Source organism: Esox lucius, chromosome 11, assembly GCF_011004845.1.
Source record: "Esox lucius isolate fEsoLuc1 chromosome 11, fEsoLuc1.pri, whole genome shotgun sequence".
Lineage (NCBI taxonomy): Eukaryota > Metazoa > Chordata > Actinopteri > Esociformes > Esocidae > Esox > Esox lucius.
Window position 1 is genome coordinate 14,019,502 of NC_047579.1, and position 27,296 is coordinate 14,046,797.

Consider the following 27,296-nt stretch of genomic DNA (forward strand, 5'->3'; position numbering starts at 1 on the left):
CTTAAGACGTAATTTAGGGCTGTCATATTTGAGGCCCCACCCGATCATCATACAGCAGTAGACTCTATATCTCTGGTCCACACTTCACATCAGCAAGTGACAACTTCATTGTGTGGTTTTCTATATGTATTATTTGCATACAACCATTACATATTTTGAAACTTGGGCAGCTTGCAAACAGTGGGCCTTCCTGAAGTGAAACCCTGAGCCATGTAGTAGCTGATCCTATCCACCAGGTGGCTCTCTCTTTCTCTGTAGCAACATCTTTTATTGGTTACTCCGGGTCTAATAAAATGATTTGGCTACTAAAACTGAAGTAACTTAAGTCAAAGTTATTTTGGGAAAGTTGAATTACATATTAACAAATACAGCAAAAAAATAACTACATCTAATAAACAGGACGTACAAACAAGATGGAAGATGTTGGAAATGTATTGTTGATCATCTACAGCAGTGTGGACTGAATATGTGTGTGTGTCTGTGTGTGTGTGTGTAAGTTAAAACAAAGTTTGTGTGTGTGGGGGGGTTTGTACTAAAACTATTTTTCTCTGTTTATGAATAATAAGTGTTGTGTCTTTAATAAAAAGGCTGAAAGGTGCTTTGGCTTTAGGGCAGAGAGGGAATTCAAACCCTAACCTCCTCTCAGAGCGTTATTGGTTGTGGCGTCATCACTGTACCATGTCAGCCTGGCTCGATCGACCAATCAGACTGGGTTATCTAATTCAGTTTCACTCTGCTCCCCCTCCCTTCTCGGGAATAGTGGAGACAGTGATGTCATCGCCTACAGAGCCTCTGATCTCCTGTCGGAGATAACGGAACTGTTGAGCAAAGGAACAGGATCTCGGACAGGATGTTTTTTACTCCTGTTACTCCTGGTTCCCACGAAAACAGGAGGAGTGAGACAGATCTTGGATCTACGCGTAGCCAAATGACCGTTCCGTATGCTCACCACTAATCGCCTGTTGGAAGCCTTCCTACTGGGAGGTTTCTGTGTGAGCATAGACCTCAAGGATGCTTCCTTCCATGTCCCGATCGTTTGGAGACACGGGAAGTGTTTCCGGTTTGCCTTTCAGGGCAGGTCTACGAGTATATGAGGATTCTATTCGGCTACGCTCTGGTCCATGCACCTTCTCCAAACGCTTGGAGACGGCACTATGCAGGGAGGGCATCCGGAATTTAGCTCATCTAGACGATCTCCTGATTCTAGCCTTGTCCCTGGAACTAGCCAGGATACACACCTTCCAAGTGGTGTCCCTTCTGACGCTATTGGGACCCGCTGTGAATTGGAAAAGCAGCATTCCGAGACCAGACCAGCAGGTTTCTTACTTGGGTTTCAGACACGAGGGCTCTCAATCTGCTCTCTGCCCTCAACCTGTTCAGTTCGGGCCGTCATGTCCCTGTTGGGCCTGATGGTGGCAGCACATGCAGTGGTCCTTCTAGGTCTACTCCACTTGCACAGCCTCTGGCGCTCCAAAATGTGTTGCAGCACTTGCTGAGGCAACACAGAGACTCATTCCAAGGCCACCCGCTGTACGATGGAACTTTAAAAGTAGAACTGTCAATGCAGTTTGGGAAACCCACGCTGTGCTGCTCCTGTGTATGGAGGACATACCCACACAACCAGGATGGGATGAGGCCACCATAAGTACCCAGTGAGCCGCCGGCGTTTTGCTGCTGGCGGGCCGCCGGCGGTTATAATGTCGTACAGCCAGGGGGCCACCAGCTTTTGCCGCTTTTCTCCTGATATGCTAATTTGCATCTCAGACGGCTTTCCACCAGCGGCCGACTGCCTTACGCTGGGGGCTAGCCACCGAAAAGAGGGCGGCGCTTTAGTCTGCTGTATCTGCTTGTGTTGCCATTTTCTTCCAGCAGAGATGCCATTGTACCCCTTTTATTCTTATACTGATTATTTGATTTATTTTAATATTGTAAAATGTTATTGTACAGAAATTTTGGTCAACATTGGTAGTTTATAAATAAAATAGACTGACTATTGCACCATTGCTTGTGTAAAGGACCTTTGTGTAGTCATGTACAGTAAACACATCTCGCCATTGCTTACCATAATATTTATCGAACTAATGGCCATTTTCCATTGCATGGTACCGGCACAACTCGTCTGTAGCCTCGACTTTAATGCTTCATGGGGGACAGTTCTTTACTGTGTTTAAACAATGCCGTGTCTGTAGATGGCGCTATAGCGAATTGCACATGTGTAAGGCAAGACAATCGTCAATTGGATCTCACGCTGTTGTACCGTGCAAACTAGAAGGAACATTCATTTTAGCGACTTGGTTCTCTCGTCAACTATTGTTCAAAGTTTATTAGGTATAAGCTATATGCTCTGAATTGGACAATACCACATGTGGATTAGCACATTGTTTTACTACAATTTAATGAACTCCCGAAACAAACAAAGATCAAGGATATTTTGGACATCAGACCGAAAATTGTTGAACGCTGAGTCACCTACATAGCTATGGTGAGTTCTGTTCAGTTTTATTATAAATAACTAGCGTTAAGTGTTGTTAGGTTACTGAGTAAGAACGTAATGACTGTTTTGCATTAAACAATGACTGTTTGCAATATTCTATTAACATTCAAATTCTTTAGTCAAGTTACTGGTAACTGAACGCAAGTTTTAAACCATTGGCGGGAAAACAAGTTATAGAAACTGAGCTTGAAAAAAACAGCGTTGGCCTGAGATTAAATACCTACAGTAACCCTTGTTTATTAGTGTGGCCAAAAGTTTGGTTGATTACTATATTTAGTTTGTTCGTTTATCCTCAAGTTCGGATGTTTTGTGCTTCTTCGCCTATCAACAGTTGAATAGGTACGGTAACATCGTTGGCTAACTTGTCTAAATCGTGTTTCTTAGGGTATCAACAATATCTGCTTACTCCTTGTAACTTTTATCAACTGATACGTAACATTGGCTAAATCGTGTTTCTTTGTGTAACGTAATCCACATCATGTGGATAACGTTACACTTGGCAGTAACATTTAGATAGACTAGCTAAACCTAGACCTGTTGCAATTCTGTTACTGAGGTGTCTGTGTATCCACATTGTTCTTAGCTAGCCTGTGTGGGTCTTATGCTACCGTTTTTTTAAACATCTTTTCTAAACTTTGCTTTCAGGTGATGGCGTTTTCTGTAGTTTTGTTCCCGGAGGAGGATGACTGTGTGGCAGCAGTTCCACGCCTGTGGCTCAAAGGAGGACTTTGCTACTGGCCACCATACAGCATCACCAGCAGGAAGTCCTTCAGCCACGACAAGTTTGCCAGAACATGTTCACCACCTGAAGACACCTGGGAGAGTGTCCCTTGTAAGCTCATCAAGCATGCAGGTGAATTTGAAAACATAATAACAATTTAAAACTTGGAATGAAAATATGTTTTGCAGGGTAAATGCTTACAAAACCTTAACTTTTCCTAGACACGTGAGAGACCAAACGTGTGTATCGCCAGAGGAGTGAAAACCGTTCCAGCGTGGGCCCCTACCACCCCAAGGACACACATCTACACCACAATACCCTGTGGATTGCAGCCCTGGAGGTATGGGAATTACATGTTGATCTCGTAATTGCTGCAATGTTTACTTGGTTTCTCCATATTTACCTGTTCACCAACTTTTATGTTTATTTTTAGGATGGAGCAAGCACAGTACTCCAAGGCACCATGTAGAGGTTGGCTACATAGGTAAGTGTGGGTTCATTCACTTAACCCAGATGCTTAACTTGTTATTAAAGCATGTTGCTTCCAATTTTATTTTTTATTTTTTTAAGGGCAAGAAGGCAGAGGTAGGGGGAAGTTATAGCTCTGCACATGAAGGTAAGAATGAACATTTTGGCGGACACTGCGATTTGAGTTCTGATTGTAAGCCTTTCTGAAATGACATGTATATGTCAGTTTTGTTCATTTCACTATTAAGCTATTGACATTACATTGTGCTTTTTAGCTTCTGATAAACATCTGACTGAAGAGAATGTCAAGCCGAGGGCACAGCTGGCTCTACAATCAGGTAAAAACAAGACTATAGTTGCGCTAGAATGTTGTCTTCATGAAACATTTCATTTGTCTTGAATATCATGCAATTCTCAAAATCATGTCAGACCATTTAAGTACAATATCTGATTACTGTATTACAGGAGCCATAAGGAAGAATCTTTCCAACCGGGATGCCACTGATGAGGCTGTCCAGAACCAAGTCCCCAGGAACCAGAAAGGGGCAGCTGACCGTGCAGGTGGGAGAAGATGTCGCAGGGATACAAGGGAACTGGCGTGAATATGAATGACATCTCCAGCACAACCAATATTGCTGCTAAACTCCAGTACTGTATTTTTTTTTTTTACTACTGCTATGTACAGTGTTATATATATGATTGCATTATCCTCTTAATATATTGTTAGGTTCAGTTCACCAAACTTCTATATAGTCTATTTTGTCTAATGAGAAAGAACCACACCAAGAGTCAGACAGACGTTTTAGAAGTCACTTCTGCAGAAGGGAGAGAGCCGTTGATCCCCACTGAGCCAGGAACGAGCCTGACAGTAGGATTCAACTCAGCAACTCAACACTTCTCCATGGGTAGACTCGTTTTTATTTAGAAGCACAGCGTTCAGTAGTCTTAACACACATGTCCTTTTCCTCTTGGTTATCTCTAGTTGTTATTGCATACTGGAACCTCTTTTTATTGCTCAAAGGTTGTACTGTCTCTGAGCGTTATAGGTAGGAAGGATGTTGTTTCATATCAGACAGTAATGAAAATCACATAACTGTTTCAATTGGAACATGTTATTCTAGGCTTATACTGAACGTAATTTAGATAGAAAGCTTTCACAATGATTGAGACAGATCCTATATGAAACATTAACTTCTTACATATATTTATAGCTCTGTGTGAATGTTCTTAATTCTGACTGTAGTTGTAGTGTTATGCCACCATTCATAAGCTTATTGCACTGATGTATCTATGATTCAATAACTATCGATTGCTGGTAGGTCACACTTTTTTATATTACTGCCATTCTTGCCCTTGTTTATTTTGTATTGTATTATGTTTATTTGTACTTTCACATTCAAATACTATAATTTTACTAACTGTTGCTGGACACGTTTTCTTGCACTATTTGATTTTGTAAAATTTTTAAACATACATGCAAAATGAGTAGGTAATATAGTCCTTGACAAGGTTAGAAATAATGATTTTTAATTCAAATAATAATTGTCCTTAAAACAATGCTTTCATCAAAGAATCCTCCAATTTCAGTACTTACAGTCTTGCAGACCTTTGGCATTCTAGTTGTCAATTTTCTGAGGTCATCTGAAGAGATTTCACCCCATGCTTCCAACGGGTGGCCCCTCCCACAACCCCCCCACAAATTGTATTGGCTTGATGGGCATTTAAGTACCATACAGTGAAGTTGCTCTCAAAACAGCTCAATAGGGTTGAGATCCGGTGTCTGCTGGACACTCCATCATAGACAGAATACCAGCCGACTGCTTTTTCCCTAAACGTTCTTGCATGGTTTGGAGCTGTGCTTTGGGTCATTGTCCTGCTGTAGGAGGAAATTGGCTTTTAAACGGTACTGTATATGTATCTGTATATATTAAGCAGGTACTTACACACAGTTAAAAATGGCATATTTTACATACTGTGGGGAGAACAAGTATTTGGTACACTGCTGATTTTGCAGGTTTTCCCACTTACAAAGCATGTAAAAGTCTGTACCCATAGATACTCTTCAACTGTGAGAGACAGAATCTAAAACAAAAATCCAGAAAATCACATTGTATGATTTTTAAGTAATTCATTTGCATTTGATTGCATGACATAAGTATTTGATACATCAGAAAAGCAGAACTTCATATTTGGTACAGAAACCTTTGTTTGCAATTTCAGAGATCATACATTTCCTGTAGTTCTTGACCAGGTTTGCACACACTGCAGCAGGGATTTTGGCCCAATCCTCCATACAGACCTTCTCAAGATCCATGGACAGGACACACCTGACCCTTGAGGGTCAACCATGGACAGGACACACCTGACCCCTGAGGGTCAGCACCATGGACAGGACACACCTGACCCCTGAGGGTCAACCATGGACAGGACACACCTGACCCCTGAGGGTCAGCACCATGGACAGGATACACCTGACCCCTGAGGGTCAACACCATGGACAGGACACACCTGACCCCTGAGGGTCAACACCATGAACAGGACACACTTGACCCCTGAGGGTCAACACCATGGACAGGACACACCTGACCCCTGAGGGTCAACACCATGGACAGGACACACCTGACCCCTGAGGGTCAGCACTATGGACAGGACACACCTGACCCCTGAGGGTCAGCACCATGGACAGGACACACCTGGTCCCTGAGGGTCAACACCATGGACAGGACACACCTGGTCCCTGAGGGTCAACACCATGGACAGGACACACCTGACCCCTGAGGGTCAACTCCATGGACAGGACACACCTGGCCCCTGAGGGTCAACACCATGGACAGGACACACCTGACCCCTGAGGGTCAACACCATGGACAGGACACACCTGACTCCTGAGGGTCAGCACCATGGACAGGACACACCTGGCCCCTGAGGGTCAACACCATGGACAGGACACACCTGGTCCCTGAGGGTCAACACCATGGACAGGACACACCTGACCCCTGAGGGTCAACTCCATGGACAGGACACACCTGGCCCCTGAGGGTCAACACCATGGACAGGACACACCTGACCCCTGAGGGTCAACACCATGGACAGGACACACCTGGTCCCTGAGGGTCAACACCATGGACAGGACACACCTGACCCCTGAGGGTCAACACCATGGACAGGACACACCTGGTCCCTGAGGGTCAACACCATGGACAGGACACACCTGACCCCTGAGGGTCAACACCATGGACAGGACACACCTGGCCCCTGAGGGTCAACACCATGGACAGGACAGAATCTCTGTGTGTTTGAATGTCTGACAGACAGAATCAGAATCGGAAGACTGAGCCCTTCTGAGGAGCCCCTGAAAGAGTGAGGAGATGAGAGAAGGAGGGAACATGTAAAGAAGTGCCAACAGTAGCCACTATGTGTTTCTATTCTGCAGACTGCAGAATTTGAAAGAATTTCCAGTATAGACCAGAGGCCGTATTCACAAAAAAATGTTTCTTGCCACTAGGAGCAAACAGCACTAAAAGTTTCCTCATAAAACCTAAACACAAAGCTGCTAAGACCAACTTTTACTAAGGATTTGGGAAAAGTCATAAGCTAAGAGAAAGGGTGTGGTTGAACCCGTTGCTATGGATGATGTCATGATCCACAAACAAGCTGAATGACTATGCCCACAGTGATTGGCTGACAGGGGTGGGGTCTCTGTCAGTGAATTCATCTTTGTAGTACTGTAGATGGATGTCATGTTGTCACACTGAAATTAAGATATTAAAATAAAAATGTAGGGTGTCACTGATTAAACATGAAACCAAGAATGACATACTGACTAGTCAAGACATGTTCAGCAAATTGTCAGCCTCTTACATGTCTGGCAGCGCGTAAAGAAATGCACATTTATCTTTTGAAGGTGCAATAATTCTTGCAATTATGTGTCCCATCTCCCATCTACAGAACCAACTACAACAGGTGGTCCAGCTATGTCCCATCTCCCATCTATAGAACCAACTACACCAGGTGGTCCAGCTATGTCCCATCTCCCATCTATAGAACCAACTACACCAGGTGGTCCAGCTATGACCATGAAGTCGGCTTTGTTTCATTGTAGTTGTTGAACATCATGAGGAAACTGAATGATTTGATCACATGATATGGGGTCTGGGGAGGGTGTTTATTGTTCGATGTAATATTCTACTGACAGATGACTGAGATATACAGCTCCGGACCACTGCAGCTTTTTCTTTCTTTTCCACCTAGTACACCTGGTCCTTCTGACACCATGCCCCTCCCATCAGTTCATCACCTGTTGTCTTGTTTAGTACACCTGGTCCTTCTGACACCACGCCCCTCCCATCAGTTCATCTCACCTGTTGTCTTGTTTAGAGCACCTGGTCCTTCTGACACCACGCCCCTCCCATCAGTTCATCTCACCTGTTGTCTTGTTTAGAGCACCTGGTCCTTCTGACACCATGCCCCTCCCATCAGTTCATCTCACCTGTTGTCTTGTTTAGTGCACCTGGTCCTTCTGACACCACGCCCCTCCCAACAGTTCATCACCTATTGTCTTGTTTAGTGCACCTGGTCCTTCTGACACCACGCCCCTCCCATCAGTTCATCTCACCTGTTGTCTTGTTTAGTGCACCTGGTCCTTCTGACACCACGCCCCTCCCATCAGTTCATCTCACCTGTTGTCTTCTTTAGTGCACCTGGTCCTCATTTACTTGATTCCCCCAGTATATATGTTACCCTCTGCTCCCCTAGTCTTTGTGTGTTATTGTCTCGTGTTTCGAGCAACGTTGGACTTCTTGTTTATTCTTTATTAAAACCCACCTGAGATTGACTCCGCTGTTTTTACTGCACCTTCTCTCAGTCCTGAGAGTTTTGTCTGTTTGTTGGTGAAGTGACAGCATCCCTGACCAGCTCTATGATCATAATACTCTTGGGTTGTTTCTGTTTGTTGGAGAAGTGACAGCATCCCTGACCAGCTCTATGATCATAATACTCTTGGGTTGTTTCTGTTTGTTGGTGAAGTGACAGCATCCCTGACCAGCTCTATGATCATAATACTCTTGGGTTGTGTCTGTTTGTTGGTGAAGTGACAGCATCCCTGACCAGCTCAATAATCATAATACTCTTGGGTTGTTTCTGTTTGTTGGTGAAGTGACAGCATCCCTGACCAGCTCTATGATCATAATACTCATGGGTTGTTTCTGTTTGTTGGTGAAGTGACAGCATCCCTGACCAGCTCTATGATCCTAATACTCTTTGGTTGTTTCTGTTTGTTGGTGAAGTGACAGCATCCCTGACCAGCTCTATGATCATAATACTCTTGGGTTGTTTCTGTTTGTTGGTGAAGTGACAGCATCCCTGACCAGCTCTATGATCATAATACTCTTGGGTTGTTTCTGTTTGTTGGTAACCTCTTGACTACTTGTAACTTTTCACAGATTTAGAAGTGGCTTTTAGCCCTAAATGCTTTGTCAATTTCTCTTAGGCCTAAATTTAGGACTGACACAGCCATTTTATTTTAAGAGTGACTCCTAAATCAGCAAGATATGAGCTTCTTTTATTCCTAGGATGCTTTGTGAATATGGGTCCTGATACCAAATCTATTGGGTGAAATAATAAAAGGGCATCTGGTGCAACATCAAGGATTTAATAAACACATTATATTGTACAGTTCATTTAATTTCTGTTATTTACATTTATATAGAGTTTTGCTCTGGCACCTTGTTAAAAAACAATGTACATAGAAGATAATAACACACAACAAAAACATTAACAATTACATTTAATAAAGTTTTTTTCTAACTTCTTTGGAAATGTAAACATTTGTTTCCCATCACAATAAAACCTTTTGAATTGAATATATATGAAAACAGAGAGAGAGAAGAGAGGAAGAGAGTAGAGAAGGAGAGGGGGAGTTGAAGGAGGAAATGGGGAGAGCAGGAGAGGAAGAAAGAAAGAGAAGAGGAAGAGGAGGAAAGGAGATGAAGTGAGAGGAGGGAGAGCAGGGGAGAGGGAGGAAAGAGGAGGATATGAGAGACAAAGAGGATGAGGAGGAAAGAGATGACAAGAACAGAGAGGAAGAGGAAGGGAGAAGAATATGAGAGGAGGAAGAGAGGAGGGAGTAAGGAGTAATTCAAGAGAAAAGAAAGACAGGATGAGAGGGAGACACCAGAGGAGGATAGGGGAGTTGAAGAGAGGAGGAAAGAGGAGGAGGAAAAGGATATAGGGAGATGAAGAGAGGAGCAGAAGGGACAAAGACGAGAGGGAGAGAGGAGAGAAGTAGAGGGGGAGAAGAAAAGAGGAGTAGAGAAAGAGGAGTAGAGAAAAATAGGAGAAGACAAGGGGGGAGGAAGTCATGATGACAGAGAGGAGCAGAGGGAGAGATGAGGAGAGGGGGAGTAGAGGAAAGGGAAAGAGGAGTTTAGGGAGAGAGAAAAGAGAGGTTCAGAAAGAAAGACGGTGAGGAAGAGGACACACGGAAAGGAAGAAAGGAGAAGAGCAAGAGAGGGAACGATGAAGAGGAGTAGAAGAGGAAAGGAAAGGGGGAGTAGAGAGAGAAGTAGAGGAGAAGAAGACAAGGAGGAGAGGAAGTGACAAGAATAGGAAGAAAGGAGCAGAGGGAGAGGAGGAGTAGAGGGAGACAAAAAAGGAGAAGAGTAGAGTTTGAAACAAAGAGGAACAGAAGAAGAGGTGAGGAAGAGAGGGAGAGAGAACAGGAGAAAATAGGGAGGTGAGAGAGGGAGAGTAAGATGGAAGTTGAATAGAGGAGCAAGAGAGGAGGTGGAGAGGAGCAAGGATGAGGAGAGGAAAAGAGGAGAGAGTGTGTGGAAGAGAAGCAGAAAAGCAGAGGGACAGCAGGAGAGAGGAGGTGACAAACTATAGTGTCCTACTGAACATGACCATGATTAGAGTGAAACATCATGTTGTGTTTGACACAGGGACCATCTCACACAGAGACACTGAGGACTCAGAATAGTAAACCCCAAACCCTGAATAGAGGGGCTCAGTGAATGTGTTGTTGAATGTGTACAGGTGGGTCAGTGTGTCAGAGGAGACCCTGTAGAAGGACAGAGTGCCGGCTGTCCAGTCCAGATACACTCCTACTCTGTGGGAGTCTGAGGAGGTGACAGGTAGGACAGATGTCTTATTATTGTGCCTGACAAAGTAACTGTCATCATAACATTCCAGAATCCAGGACTTGTCATTGTATTCAAGACAACAGTCAAGATCCCCTCCTCTCCTGTTGATTCCTTTATATGTCACTCCTATCTCAGCCCCTCTCCCACTCCACTCTACCTCCCAGTAACGGCGTCCAGACAGACCCTCTCTACACAACACCTGTGGATAGACCTCAAATCTCTCTGGGTGATCAGGATACTGCTGCTCCTCTCTCCTCCTTGTCACCTTTCTGTTCTCCTCAGACAGAGAGAGGTTTCTGTTTACTGTGTTTGGGTCCAGTGTGAGATCACAGACATCTGATGGATGAGACCAAGACACAATATTACACATCATCATCATTCATATTAAACACACACATGCAGAATGAAACGAATATGCACAAACTTACACACACACACACCAGCTGTGTTCTGTATTATAAATCACTTACATTTCTTCGGTCCTGATTTCAACATCCACTCTCCACCATGATCCATACTGTGGAAGAAGCAGAGGAGCAGACTGTCATTCAGTGACACACAACCTGTCTTACACACAAACAAACACACACACACACACACACACAACCACACACACACACACACACAACCACACACACCTTACATAACTGCAACACAAACAACCAAACAGACATTACACACAACCCACCTCCCAACACACACACACACACACACCACCTCTCCTTGTCCCCCTTCATAAACACACCACACTTGGGTTGGACAATTAATCAAATGATGATCTAAATTGCGATCTACACTTGGGCGCTTGTTACACTTAAGTAAATGAAAGAAGTTAAGTAAATTAATGGTTTCATTCTCTAATGTGAATTGGTTTCCAACGTTCCCCAAAAATAGCCCTTCAAAAAGAGAGGATTGTTCAACACTAGTCAGGGTTCGTTGTCATTCAATGAAAACTGAAAACAACACAGAAGAGTCAGTCTCAGAATGAACAATATTGACCACATGTACTGCCTCATCTCTCCAATGTTACACCCCGAAAACACACAACACACAACCCCCCAATCACACACAACACCCCAGTCAAAAAACAATACACAACCCCCCACTCACACACAAACCCAATACACAACCCCCAATTACACAAAAACACACCATACACAACCCAATCACACATTAACACAATACACAACCCCCCAATCAAACACAAACACAATACACACAACACTATCACACACATACACAATACACAACCCCCAATTACACACAAACACACCACACAACCCCCCAAACACACACAAACAAAATACACAACACCTCAATCACACACAAACACACTACACAATACCCCGAAAACACACTCACACCTCCTCCCATCATACACCATACACAACCCCTCCTCTAATAACACACCATACACAACCCCTCCTCTAATAACACACCATACACAACCCCTCCTCTAATAACACACCATACACAACCCCTCCTCCAATAACACACCATACACAACCCCTCCTCTAATAACACACCATACACAACCCCTCCTCTAATAACACACCATACACAACCCCTCCTCCAATAACACACCATACACAACCCCTCCTCTAATAACACACCATACACAACCCCTCCTCCAATAACACACCATACACAACCCCTCCTCTAATAACACACCATACACAACCCCTCCTCTAATAACACACCATACACAACCCCTCCTCCAATAACACAACATACACAACCCCTCCTCTAATAACACACCATACACAACCCCTCCTCCAATAACACACCATACACAACCCCTCCTCTAATAACACACCATACACAACCCCTCCTCCAATAACACACCATACACAACCCCTCCTCTAATAACACACCATAAACAACCCCTCCTCCAATAACACACCATACTCAACCCCTCCTCTAATAACACACCATACACAACCCCTACTCTAATAACACACCATACACAACCCCTCCTCTAATAACACACCATACACAACCCCTCCTCCGATAACACACCATACACAACCCCTCCTCTGATAACACACCATACACAACCACTCCTCCAATAACACACCATACACAACCCCTCCTCCAATAACACACCATACACAACCCCTCCTCTAATAACACACCATACACAACCCCTCCTCCAATAACACACCATACACAACCCCTCCTCTAATAACACACCATACACAACCCCTCCTCTAATAACACACCATACACAACCCCTCCTCTAATAACACACCATAAACAACCCCTCCTCCAATAACACAACATACACAACCCCTCCTCTAATAACACACCATACACAACCCCTCCTCCAATAACACACCATACACAACCCCTCCTCTAATAACACACCATACACAACCCCTCCTCTAATAACACACCATAAACAACCCCTCCTCCAATAACACACCATACTCAACCCCTCCTCTAATAACACACCATACACAACCCCTACTCTAATAACACACCATACACAACCCCTCCTCTAATAACACACCATACACAACCCCTCCTCCGATAACACACCATACACAACCCCTCCTCTGATAACACACCATACACAACCACTCCTCCAATAACACACCATACACAACCCCTCCTCCAATAACACACCATACACAACCCCTCCTCTAATAACACACCATACACAACCCCTCCTCCAATAACACACCATACACAACCCCTCCTCTAATAACACACCATACACAACCCCTCCTCTAATAACACACCATACACAACCCCTCCTCTAATAACACACCATACACAACCCCTCCTCTAATAACACACCATAAACAACCCCTCCTCCAATAACACAACATACACAACCCCTCCTCTAATAACACACCATACACAACCCCTCCTCCAATAACACACCATACACAACCCCTCCTCTAATAACACACCATACACAACCCCTCCTCTAATAACACACCATAAACAACCCCTCCTCCAATAACACACCATACTCAACCCCTCCTCTAATAACACACCATACACAACCCCTACTCTAATAACACACCATACACAACCCCTCCTCTAATAACACACCATACACAACCCCTCCTCCGATAACACACCATACACAACCCCTCCTCTGATAACACACCATACACAACCACTCCTCCAATAACACACCATACACAACCCCTCCTCCAATAACACACCATACACAACCCCTCCTCTAATAACACACCATACACAACCCCTCCTCCAATAACACACCATACACAACCCCTCCTCTAATAACACACCATACACAACCCCTCCTCTAATAACACACCATACACAACCCCTCCTCTAATAACACACCATACACAACCCCTCCTCCAATAACACACCATAAACAACCCCTCCTCCAATAACACAACATACACAACCCCTCCTCTAATAACACACCATACACAACCCCTCCTCCAATAACACACCATACACAACCCCTCCTCTAATAACACACCATAAACAACCCCTCCTCCAATAACACAACATACACAACCCCTCCTCTAATAACACACCATACACAACCCCTCCTCCAATAACACACCATACACAACCCCTCCTCTAATAACACACCATACACAACCCCTCCTCTAATAACACACCATAAACAACCCCTCCTCCAATAACACACCATACACAACCCCTCCTCTAATAACACACCATACACAACCCCTACTCTAATAACACACCATACACAACCCCCCTCTAATAACACACCATACACAACCCCTCCTCCAATAACACACCATACACAACCCCTCCTCCAATAACACAACATACACAACCCCTCCTCCAATAACACACCATACACAACCCCTCCTCCAATAACACAACATACACAACCCCTCCTCCAATAACTTGGTAGTCAGAAATAAACGACAACTGGGTACTATGGACACTGTGTTCTGTTTAGAAGTAGAGGTCAGGAAGGGGAGGGTTACTATTGACCCTCTGTTCTGTTTAGAAGCAGAGGTCAGGAAGGGGAGGGGTACTATGGACCCTGTGTTCTGTTTAGAAGCAGAGGTCAGGAAGGGGAGGGTTACTATTGACCCTCTGTTCTGTTTAGAAGCAGAGGTCAGGAAGGGGAGGGGTACTATGGACCCTGTGTTCTGTTTAGAAGCAGAGGTCAGGAAGGGGAGGGGTACTATGGACCCTCTGTTCTGTTTAGAAGCAGAGGTCAGGAAGGGGAGGGGTACTATGGACCCTGTGTTCTGTTTAGAAGCAGAGGTCAGGAAGGGGAGGGGTACTATGGACCCTGTGTTCTGTTTAGAAGCAGAGGTCAGGAAGGGGAGGGGTACTATGGACCCTGTGTTCTGTTTAGAAGCAGAGGTCAGGAAGACACAGGTGAACAGGGAGACAGTGGTGGACGTCTTTTTACACAAGGAAGAGGGGTGATGAGGTCCAGCTGAGATTGTATGGGAAGGATTTGGAGAGGGTGGGGGTCTTAGATTCCTTGGGGTGTATTTTGATGCCAGACTGACTTGGATTGAGCAGGTTGAGAGAGTTGAGGAGAAGTGGATAAATGTATTGTCTGGACTGAGATGATGAGGAGGTGGCAGGAGCAGTGGAATGGAGACACTACAGACAGACACCTGTTCAGAATACAGGGTGTAGTTGGGGATGGAAGGAGGGCAGCTAGGAGCAGAGTGGAGGAATCTGTGTTAACTAGACTGTGGGTGGGACACAGTCATTTAAACAATACATTACATCTGATAGGGAAACATCCAACAGGTCAGTGTGACCATTGTCAGGAAGTTGAGACAGTGGAACATGTGTTGAGGCAGTGTGGGTGATATGAGGGGGAGAGGCTGAGATTAAGACTGGGTTTGAGAGAAGAAGGGATGAGTTGAGTTTAAATCATATTTTGGGTGGGGTGTGTTCATTCACAGAGTTAGAATATTTATATATATATATATATATATATATATATATATATATATATATATATATATATATTAGGGGAAAACTGAATTTCATGGATACAAGAAATAATGTTTTCCTCAAATTAACAATTATTGTTCATGCTACAAAAAATTACATTGCTGATTACTGATAGAGAAAACATCTACAGGACTTACTTGAGTGTCTCCAGTCTCCAGTGTGGATCCTCCAGTCCAGCAGAGAGCAGTCTGACTCCCAAGTCTCCTGGGTGATTGTAGCTCAGATCCAGTTCTTTCAGATGTGAGGGGTTTGACTTTAGAGCTGAGACCAGAGAAGCACAGCCTTCCTCTGTGACCAGACAGCCTGACAGCCTGCACAGATATTATCATGATTTCACAAATGATTCACATTAACAAAGTCTCTGAACTTTGAAGTACTGATGGGCAACCAAGGCTTTTTAAATCCTTTGAAAAATATAAAAAAGATGAAATAGCGACTAAAGATGAATTCAGTTACTAAACTAAAAAGTTCACAATAGTGACATCTGATCAGCAATAAATAAATTGAGGTTATGAGTTCAGTCAGAATGGGGGGGTTGCCTCCCAGGGAAACATTTATTTTAAACTGTTTATCCATAGTAATATTTAGGATAAAGTGTCATAGCATATATGAAATGAAACAAGTTATTTGAACATTAATTGATAGTGTCTCATGTCACTGCCTGTAACCCATGTCCCCAACACCACCTATTTGACCAACCTGTTGTAGAATGTACATAAAATGGTGAATTAGGTGTCAAGTAGAGGTCAGTGAGTGAAAGCAACTTGGCATCCAAGACAGAACTGGGAGCATTTTACAACAAGGTTTAAAAAATCATGTAATAAAAGATTCAGACGTCATTGATCACAAGATTTTGAAGAAGTAACTTCCCATTTAGAAACTACATGTTTGAAATCTATGACTAAATCTATCAACCTAGCCCCTGGTAATTAAATCTCAATTGAAAAGAAGCCAGGTTTATAAAAGAAAACTATTTACAAAACACTATTTCAGCTGCCACTCTGCTATTGTTGATCAGGAGATTGAACTAAACTCTCCAATCAAGGGTTGTTTTGAAATGTCAATCCATTCTAATCCATGTTAAAGGGCTGAGTCTTGTATCGCTGTAATACCATGTGATTGATGATGTACGAAGCCTCGTTTGATCACATGCTTTTTCCAAATCCTCTTGTAAAATACAGGCTTCTATGGTTGTTTGGTGCCTGAGACTTTCAAACTCCACCCTCTACTGGTCACCTTATTTAGTCATTTATTTGTTGTTTGCATTTTAAGTCCATCGATGCCCCAGTGGGTAGTGTCACCGATAGGGTTGCCAACTGTCCCTAATTAGGCGGGACGTCCCGCATTTTGAACCTAATTAATTTGTCCCGCACGGGACCTCACTTGTCCCGTTTTTTGACTACCGTTTTTGAGTGGTTAGACAAATTAATTAGGCTCTAAATTCGGGACCTCCCGCCTAATTCGGGACAGTTGGCAACCCTAGTAACCGACTCTCACTCTGTGACTTGTTATGGTGCCAGATCATGTTTCACTTTTTTAAGTTCAAACGATACTGTTTATTGTTTTTAAATAATTGTTTTTATTTGGGTGTATCTTATGAAACTATTGTCTTAATAATACAAAACATTACAAAAGACTGGAAACGTTGTGTAATGAAAAACAAACCTGGTGAAGGAGCATACAACTAATTAGGTTTATTGTCTAATTACATGATTGGGTATAAAAACAGCATCCCAGAGAGGATGAGTCTTTCAGAAGATGGGGAGGGGTTCACCACTCTGTGAAAGACTGTGCAGGCCAATGGTAAAACAATTTAAGAATAATGCTTCTCAACGTTAAATTGCAAAGAGTTTGGGGATTTCATCATCCACAGTACATAACATCATTAAAAGATTGAGAATCCAGTGAAATCTCTGCATATAAAAGGGACAAGGTGGAACACCGTCTGCTCCCGGAGCACATGGACATGCTAATTCTACTGAACAAGAATAAATTATCATAATAATATGGACATTGCCTAATGATTCTTTATATTTTTGTTAAGATTTAGCATTTATGGATGCGCTAGCCAGATTAATTCATTTTATATAATTTATTCCTATTAAGCTTCCTCCCAAAGATATTTGTTTATTCACTGGAACACATCGGTAGGTTTGTTTGATTTAATGCAGACTGAAACGTAACTCTGTTAGTCTATATAGACTGAAACGTAACTCTGTCAGTCTATATATTAAGTGTAGTTTCGTTTGGAAAGTATAGTTTCAAGGGACTGTATATATAGAAACAGCTGGCTAGATGGTCTAATACATTTGGTATTTTGTTGTTATGGCCAGAAAACATTAGCTAATGTAAGGTAATTTATACATATATCTGCGCTAATTCATGGGAAAAAATGCAGGTTTTTTGACAATGTTCATAGTTCATTATAGTTAATTTGTATTGTAAATAATGTAAAAGCTTGTAACAATAATATGAACTAAATTACTTGTAAACGGTTTGTCAGGTCTATGCATTAGGCTATTTGATGCTGTTGTGGCATTTCTGAATCTAAATGGCTCCTGAGTAAAAGTATATCTAGCCTACTTGTTTATATTAAATCGTTATTGAGCTTGTTAACTACATTTTTAAATAAAATGTTGAATTTATTGTATAACATATTACAGTTTACATTCATTTTTTTCATTTAATACCTTTCTTTTGGGTATGAGTGGGTGGGATCGACTATTCAATAACAAAAGCTGAGGAATTATCAATAGTAAAAATAATTGCCATGCACATCTCTAATCAAATTCTCTTTTATGACCTGTGGATGCTGAGACAAGGCATTATGCTGCATTATGCTGCCTTGTCTCAACATCCACACAGAAGTTACGGGATAGTCAAAATGAATTAACTAGATTGGGACAAACACTCACCTAAAGGATTATTAGGAACACCATACTAATACTGTGTTTGACCCCCTTTCGCCTTCAGAACTGCCTTAATTCTACGTGGCATTGATTCAACAAGGTGCTGAAAGCATTCTTTAGAAATGTTGGCCCATATTGATAGGATAGCATCTTGCAGTTGATGGAGATTTGTGGGATGCACATCCAGGGCACGAAGCTCCCGTTCCACCACATCCCAAAGATGCTCTATTGGGTTGAGATCTGGTGACTGTGGGGGCCATTTTAGTACAGTGAACTCATTGTCATGTTCAAGAAACCAATTTGAAATGATTCAAGCTTTGTAACATGGTGCATTATCCTACTGGAAGTAGCCATCAGAGGATGGGTACATGGTGGTCATAAAGGGATGGACATGGTCAGAAACAATGCTCAGGTAGGCCGTGGCATTCAAACGATGCCCAATTGGCACTAAGGGGCCAACAAGGCATGATGGATCCATGTTCTCATTCTGTTTACGCCAAATTCTGACTCTATCATCTGAATGTCTCAACAGAAATCGAGACTCATCAGACCAGGCAACATTTTTCCAGTCTTCAACTGTCCAATTTTTGTGAGGTCGTGCAAATTGTAGCCTCTTTTTCCTATTTGTAGTGGAGATGAGTGGTACCCGGTGGGGTCTTCTGCTGTTGTAGCCCATCCGCATCAAGGTTGTGCGTGTTGTGGCTTCACAAATGCTTTGCTGCATACCTCGGGTGTATTGAGTGGTTATTTCAGTCAAAGTTGCTCTTCTATCAGCTTGAATCAGTCGGCCCATTCTACTCTGACCTCCAGCATCAACAAGGCATTTTCGCCCACAGGACTGCCGCATACTGGATGTTTTTCCCTTTTCACACCATTCTTTGTAAACCCTAGAAATGGTTGTGCATGAAAATCCCAGTAACTGAGCAGATTGTTAAATACTCAGATCGGCCTGTCTGGCACCAACAACCATGCCACGCTCAAAATTGCTTAAATCACCTTTCATTCCCATTCTGACATTCAGTTTGGAGTTCAGGAGATTGTCTTGACCAGGACCACACCCCGAAATGGATTGAAGCAACTGCCATGTGATTGGTTGATTAGATAATTGCATTAATGAGAAATTGAACAGGTGTTCCTAATAATCCTTTAGGTGAGTATATCTTATAAGCATGTTTTACCAAGCTGTTCCGATTCTAATGACACTGCTCAATCAGTTAGGAAGTGTTTATCTGATACACGTGTGCTTGAGGGTAACACATTCCGCAGCTTAACAACCATGACTGAGATTACAGTCAGCCACTCTACCACAAGGAGTCGCTAGAGTGCAACATGACAAGGCAGCCCTGTGTGACTTCCACCCATTCACCCTGGAAGAACTGAGACAAATTACTCTGCACAATGATGGATCCCTGGGCAGCATCAGTATGATGTAACCAGACAATTCATGAAGAAATGTAACAGATGGGAAGTTCAAGTCCCTATGAGACAACATGGTAGAATGAAGGGATGTCTTCAATAAGAAAGAGTGTAACAATAATACAGTGGGAATGAATGGTGGATCAGTGGACATCAGAGGGGTGGAATGAAGATTAGTTCTAATGTGTGATGGACTTGGACTAACAGAAATTAATATTTATTATGTAAGAATATGTTCATGTTTGTAATGGTGGTCCTGTTAGTTGTGTTGTGTTTTCCTCCAGGCCTGCTGGGATGTCTGACAGGGTTTGGTCTTTACCAGGGATGGAGGTTTGGACCTGCTGGCAGCTCAGAGCAGGTAGAGGTGGAAACACAGAAGATTTTTGTATTCCCCTTTTGTTGTGTTGCCGCTCTGTTGTGTTGTTGTCATGTAAATTGTTCTGTTGTCAATTGTGTTACTCACCTCAGGGTCTCCAGTCTACATTGTGGGTCCTTCAGCAGAGCAGAGAGCTTCTCCACTCCTGTATCCTTCAGGTCATTGTTACTCAGATCCAGTTCTTTCAGATGTGAGGGGTTTGACTTCAGAGCTGAGACCAGAGAAGCACAGCCTTCCTCAGTGATTCCACAACCTGACAGTCTGGAGAGAGATTATCATCATGTCACAAACAGAACAATAGTTCAGAATAACATTAGAATATCCTCAATATATTACATCTTTGTCTTGTGAACTTGTATAACTAACATTGCCAATAAATTACACTAGAATGTAATTTACTATATAGAAAATCATCAGTGTTCTCTGTCGATAAAAATACTATAGATGTAAAAAAAATGTGTGTGTGTGTGAATGTGAAGATGGGAGTAGCAGGAATGATAAAAACAGACAAAGAGGGGTGGATCTGTGGACATCAGAGGGTTGAAATGAAAATATGTTTGAATGGTTGATAAACCTGGAAAGTAGGACTGTAATGATAATTAGACTAAGTCAATGTATCTAGTAAAATCTGTTCTTTTATGGCCTTTGATTAGTCAATTATATTGCCAACTATCCTACATACAGTATATTTGGAAACTCTGAACAGAATCTCATGTTGAATCTAATCTAATTTGAATTATTTTATATTGGGGTCAAAATGACCCCGGTTGGTTTCACCATATAAATATAACACAAATGTCGTAATATGGGCTCAGAGTTGTCTTTCTCCATGTAAACATTCACTATGATTTAACATTTAAATAAAGCATATAGAATAGCCCTGAACATCGCATCTGTCTTTTCAAATAACACCATTTAAAATGTCAAAGACATACAGTTATTAACCAATCAGGACTATATATATCTCTCACACTCACAGCTGGATGGAAAGACTGACCTCATCTGACTTCCTCAAACTCTAGGACCGATGGTCCGAAAAAGAATAACTAGCTGATGGATTCAGACCATGTTCTCCCCAAAAAAACATATTGTCTAAATAACCCAGATGTAGAAGATCACTTTCATTGATGGTTGTGTTTGGACACGGTATGTTCAAAGGTATGAATATATAGGGAAACTAGCTGCTTGAGACCACAGAGTTGTGTAGTTTCCCTGATTACGTTCCTTAGTTATATATCATGTTATTTTCATGAACTGAATGTTTAATGCCATAGAAGTGGCCAGGTGATCACAAAATTACTGAATAATTGCTAATAAAATCTCATCTGGTCATTATTCTCATGCTGGTTTGATTATAGAAGAGCAGTGAACATTTATATTGTACCAGTGAACAGTGGACTTCACCAGGTGGTTGGGGACTTTGTCCTGCTGGGAGCTCAGGGCTGGTGGAGGTTCACCCATTGACAACAGCAGCTGTTTTTAATCCCTTGTTGTAGTCTAACACCTCTGTTGTAATATTATAACATTAATTAACTATTATTACTCACCTCAGAGTCTCCAGTCTACATTGTGGATCCTCCATCAAAGCAGAGAGTTTCTTCACTCCTGAATCCTCTGGCTGATTGTAGCTCAGATCCAGTTCTTTCAGGTGTGAGGGGTTTGACTTCAGAGCTGAGACCAGAGAAGCACAGCCTTTCTTTGTGATTCCACAACCTGACAGCCTAGAGAGAGATAATTATGATGACACAAACAGAACAATAGTTCAGAATAATATTAGAATATGTCTCAGCCCCGAATGTATTGTGATCCCAGCGACGCCTCCTATTTAGAAAATCATCAGTGCTGTCATGTCAGTAAATATACTGTAGATGTAAAAGAGGGTTTGTGTTGGGGGGGGGGGGGTAATTTTGCATGACTGTACTTACAGAGCAGTTCTGCAGGTTTTGATCACTGGCAACAACCCCAGAAGACCTTTCTCTGATGTGGAGTATTTCTTCAGGTCAAACACATCAATCTCCTCTTCTGAAGTCAGTAATACAAAGACCAGAGCTGACCACTGTGCAGGTGACAGTTCTTCTCTGGAGAGATGTCCTGAACTCAGGTATCTTTGGATCTCCTCCACTAGAGAACGGTCATTCAGTTCATTCAGACAGTGGAACAGATTGATGCACCTCTCTGAAGAGGGATTCTCCCTGATCTTTTCCTTGATGTACTTGATGGTTTCTTCATGGCTCTGTGAGCTGCTTCTGGTCTCTCTCAGTAGACCTTGTAAATGCTTCTGATTTGACTCCAGTGAGAGACCCAGAAGGAAGCGAAGGAAAAGGTCCAGGTGTCCAGTCTTACTCTGGAAGGCTTTATCCACAGCAGTCTTGAAAAATGTTACTTCAGGCTCGTACCTCAACTGCACTGAAACGTTTCCATCAGTTGATTGTTGTTCATCCATTAGATTCTTATTTTTGTTTTTGAATGAGAGAAACACATAGACAGCTGCTAGAAACTCCTGAATACTCAGATGGACAAAGCAGAACACCTTGTCCTGGTTCAGCCCACATTCCTCTTTAAAGATCTGTGTACAGATTCCTGAGTAGACTGATGCTTCATTGATATCAATGCCACAATCTTTCAGGTCTTCTTCATAGAAAATCTGATTGCCTTTCTGTAGCTGTTGAAAAGCCAGTTTTCCCAGTGTCACAATGCTCTCTTTATTCCAGTGTGGTTCTGTCTCTTTTTTCCCATCATACTTTACATTCCTGTGTGTGGACTGAAACACAAGGAAGTGTGAATACATGTCTGTTAGGGTCTTGGGCAGCTCTCCTTTATCATCTGTAGTCATCATGTGCTCAAGGATTGTAGCAACGATCCAACAGAAGACTGGTATGTAACACATGATGTGGAGGCTCCTTGATGTCTTTATGTGTGAGATGATTCTGCTGGCCAGGTCCTCATCACTGAATCTCTTCCTGAAGTACTCCTCTTTCTGTGGGTCATTGAACCCTCTCACCTCTGTGACCTGGTCAACACACCCTGAAGGGATCTGATTGGCTGCTGCAGGTCTGGTAGTTATCCAGAGGAGAGCAGAGGGAAGCAGATTTCCCTTGATGAGGTTTGTCAGCAGCACATCCACTGAGGTTGACTCTGTCACATCATAACAGCTCTTGTTGTTCTGGAAGTCAAGGGGCAGTCGGCACTCATCCAGACCATCAAAGATGAACACAACTTTGTATTTGTTGTAGTTAGAGATTCTTGCTTTATTGGTTTCAACTGAGAAATGATTGATGAGTTGAATCAAACTGAGTTTATCCCCTTTCATTAAATTCAACTCCCTAAAAGGGAGGGGAAATACAAATTGGACATCCTGATTGGCTTTTCCTTCAGCCCAGTCAAGAATGAACTTCTGCACAGAAACTGTTTTTCCAATTCCAGCAACACCCTTTGTCAGCACAGTTCTGATAGGTTTGTCTTGTCCAGGTATGGGTTTGAAGATGTCATTACATTTGATTGCTGTCTCTGGTCTTGCTTGTTTCCTGGCTGTTGTCTCAATCTGTCTCACCTCATGTTCATTATTGACTCCTCCACTTCCACCCTCTGTGATGTAGAGCTCTGTGTAGATCTTATTGAGAAGTGTTGGGTTCCCTTGTTTAGCGATACCCTCAAATAAGCACTGACACTTCTTCTTCAGGTTAGATTTGAGATCATGTTGGCAAATCACAGCAAGCTCATCTGAAATAAATAACCCAGATGATATTAATGATGTCCCTATAAATGCTTTCTGTATTTTATCAATTAATAAATAACAAGACAATAATAAGAATATGAATGTTGCTTTAAATGGCTGTATTGTAATAGGACGATATTGACAAAGAGTGATACTGTGATATTTATCATGATTATTGAAATATTAATTTAGATATATTCTTAAACAAATGTAAAAACACAAAGGTTATGGGAAAACCCATCAAAATAGATTAATAACATATGAAAACAACTAGTTTTCTTACAACACAAGGGTTTATTTCAACTGACAGTCATACTGGACTGATACAACATGAATAAATAAAGACCATGTCTACAGAACAGGACATGTTGTACTGGTGGTACAGGAGACCTGACAACCCTGTACAACCTTTTAGAGTTCCAGACATGCAGCAAACTGGGGATCAGAACTGTGATTTGTACTTGCATTTGCATTAATTGCACATTTATAAATCCCACTTGTACATACTTTATACTTAAAACTTATATTATACTTAATAATGATATTATACTTAATACTTATATTATACTTAACACTTATATTATAGTTAATACCTATATTATACTTAATACTAACATTATACTTAATACTTACATTATACTTAATACTTGTACATTTTCTATCCTCTTCTATTTGCACTTCTGGTTAGATGATACTACATTTTGTTGTACTGTACTTGTTGTACTGTTCAATGACAATGAAGTTGAATCTACACTGAAGTTTTAGAAAAACTGGTCCAGATGAGCCCATTCAAAATACATAGCAACGCCAGCCATGAATGTCATTGGTTGCATCTGCCAGTGCTGTGGGAGAACGTGACCAGCGTCAACTAGCAAGAATTGTTTCACACGATTTCAATTCAATGCTGGGCCCTCAACAAACATCAGCATGAGGACTGTGCAACGTTCCCTCATGGATATAGGTGCTCCCATGGGAGACCTACCAAGTATTAGACTGGTGAACCAGGTTTTCTGGCACTTCAATGTAATCTAAAGTTTTTCTTAAGATATGCCCCCAGGCTTAGTCTCTACAGTGGAGGAAGGCTTGGCATCACTCAAACAGGGCCAGTCACAGGTATTGGCTTTTTAAACACAGTACTTAATCAACACTAAATCAACACTAAAAGCAAAATCATTTTGAAAACAAATGATCACATGGACACAGACTGCAAACTAGCTACACAAAGCTTTGTAAGCTTCCGCAAAAAGAAATCTGAACACTGTTCACTAGAAGAGTCTGGTGTTTCAGTAAAAGGTGCCTATTGTATTTCTGGGCAGCGCATTCATCATTTGAGATTTTTTGAACTGTTTAAATCTCAAATCTAGTGAAAAGTAATTTTCTATTTTTATATTGTGCAACGTGTTATTGCGATAGCGGTATTTAATCAATATATTGTGCACCTCTAATTGTAAGATATCGGTCTCGCGTCTCTTTCTTTCTTCTATGTTAAGTTTTTCAACGCAGAAGAGGTTGTTATATGTTGTTTAAAGGTCACAATAATATTATTTGGAACATTCAACAGTAAAGTCAGACAACTCTTACTTTTCTCCAGTGTGTCAGCAAGATCCTTCTGGTTCATGTTCCTCAGGACATGCAGTGTGATCTTCAGAGCCCCCTCTTTGGCACTGCTCTCCTGCTTCTCATCTTCAGGGTCCACACCTTCCTCATCCTCCCTCTGACTCTTGAATCCTTCTGGGAGATCTGAACTCAGCATTGTCTTAAACCTCTTTAACTCTTTCTTCACAAATGTCATGATATTCTGTTCAAGTAACTGAAAGTGAAAAAATGAAATTGAAAAAGCTGAAATTAGACTGAATTAAAGTGACTTAATTATCAGAACAATATTAACAAATACACGAAAGATTAACAGGTTAACCTTACTTGAGGTATACAAAAACAAATGTACATAACAGGACCACATACACTGAATATAGAGGACAGGTCTGTTTGATGACTCTGGACAGATTGACCACTGAGAATCTCAGACTCTGATCTCTCCTGTTGGTCTCTGTGGACAAAACATGATATTACATCTACACTTCCAGAGTTTTACAGACTCACACAGTTTTGTGCTTCCAATTTCAGAACTAACAACTTTTTTTAAATACAAAATAAATAAATGCTACTATTCATAATCCAACATTGACTATTGTAGCTTTGTAATAGAAACATGTGGGCTCTTAAATCCTGTTAACTCACAGTTAAAAAACATGTCAAAGAATTTAACTGGTTTGCATATAATATATTTTTTTTAATATAATTTGTAAGTCTCTTTCCTTTTACAAGGCCACAATACAATTCTAAATCGGAAGTTACTAAAACCCATTTGTAAAAAAGGCATTGGAAGTCATTTAATGGGAATGGAATTTTTAAAAATGTACTATTTCTAACAAAAACAGATTACATACATTGGTGCCTCCTGTGTGTGTGTTTGATACCGATAGCTGACGTTAGCTTCAATGCTGACATATTCATAATTTAATAAAAAACTATAATAAGGCAATCACAAAATAACAATTATATCGTACATATAGTTTTCTAAGCTTGGTGTTTCATATCGTATGTTTTATGAATTCCTCACCCTCTATATAACGTTTTAAATAATGTTTATCTGGTTCCTCAGTCTTTGTTTGGTTGTCTTGCTCTCTGTCAACTAACTGACTACTAGACAGGCTGGTGACTAGAGGGCTGCAGTGGGATTGGGTCCCGTGGGACCCAACGCAAACCTCACGGGAGCAGGCGGTTTGAACTGCGGGCGGGAATGGGCGGCAAAAAAAACCCAACGCAGGATTGGAAGTTGTGATGGAGATGTCAATAAATGATGTGGAAAAGAACCTCAAACAAGGTATTTACAGCACAAAACCCAAGCAAGGCAAGTCTGACATTTGGAGAAGTTTCTCAATTGTTTGTGATAAAGATGGAAAGGAACTGAACTTCGTTCATTGTGACAAATGTGCAAAAATACTAATCTACAATGGGCACAAATCCGGCACGTCTGGGTTGAAGCGACACACCTGCTCTGTTCTACCTGGTCAAAGTAAGCTGGTTTTCAAGGATAAACAA

The 27,296-nt window shown here is 41.9% G+C and overlaps 1 protein-coding gene across 1 annotated transcript in view; it reads right to left on the reverse strand.

Annotated features, from left to right (window-relative positions):
- Positions 1 to 728: 728 nt before the first annotated feature.
- Positions 729 to 27,296, reverse strand: part of LOC105008867 (NLR family CARD domain-containing protein 3-like) — a 32,395-nt gene continuing 5,827 nt past the window's right edge. Inside the window, exons 4-13 of the mRNA XM_034294929.1 lie at positions 26,157 to 26,241; positions 25,776 to 26,004; positions 22,405 to 24,199; positions 20,708 to 20,740; positions 6,895 to 6,938; positions 6,710 to 6,790; positions 6,525 to 6,605; positions 6,340 to 6,420; positions 6,011 to 6,198; positions 729 to 800 (exon numbers count right to left, since the gene is read on the reverse strand). Coding sequence (XP_034150820.1) covers positions 729 to 800; positions 6,011 to 6,198; positions 6,340 to 6,420; positions 6,525 to 6,605; positions 6,710 to 6,790; positions 6,895 to 6,938; positions 20,708 to 20,740; positions 22,405 to 24,199; positions 25,776 to 26,004; positions 26,157 to 26,241 — 2,689 coding nt within the window. The remainder of the gene's footprint in view (positions 801 to 6,010; positions 6,199 to 6,339; positions 6,421 to 6,524; positions 6,606 to 6,709; positions 6,791 to 6,894; positions 6,939 to 20,707; positions 20,741 to 22,404; positions 24,200 to 25,775; positions 26,005 to 26,156; positions 26,242 to 27,296) is intronic.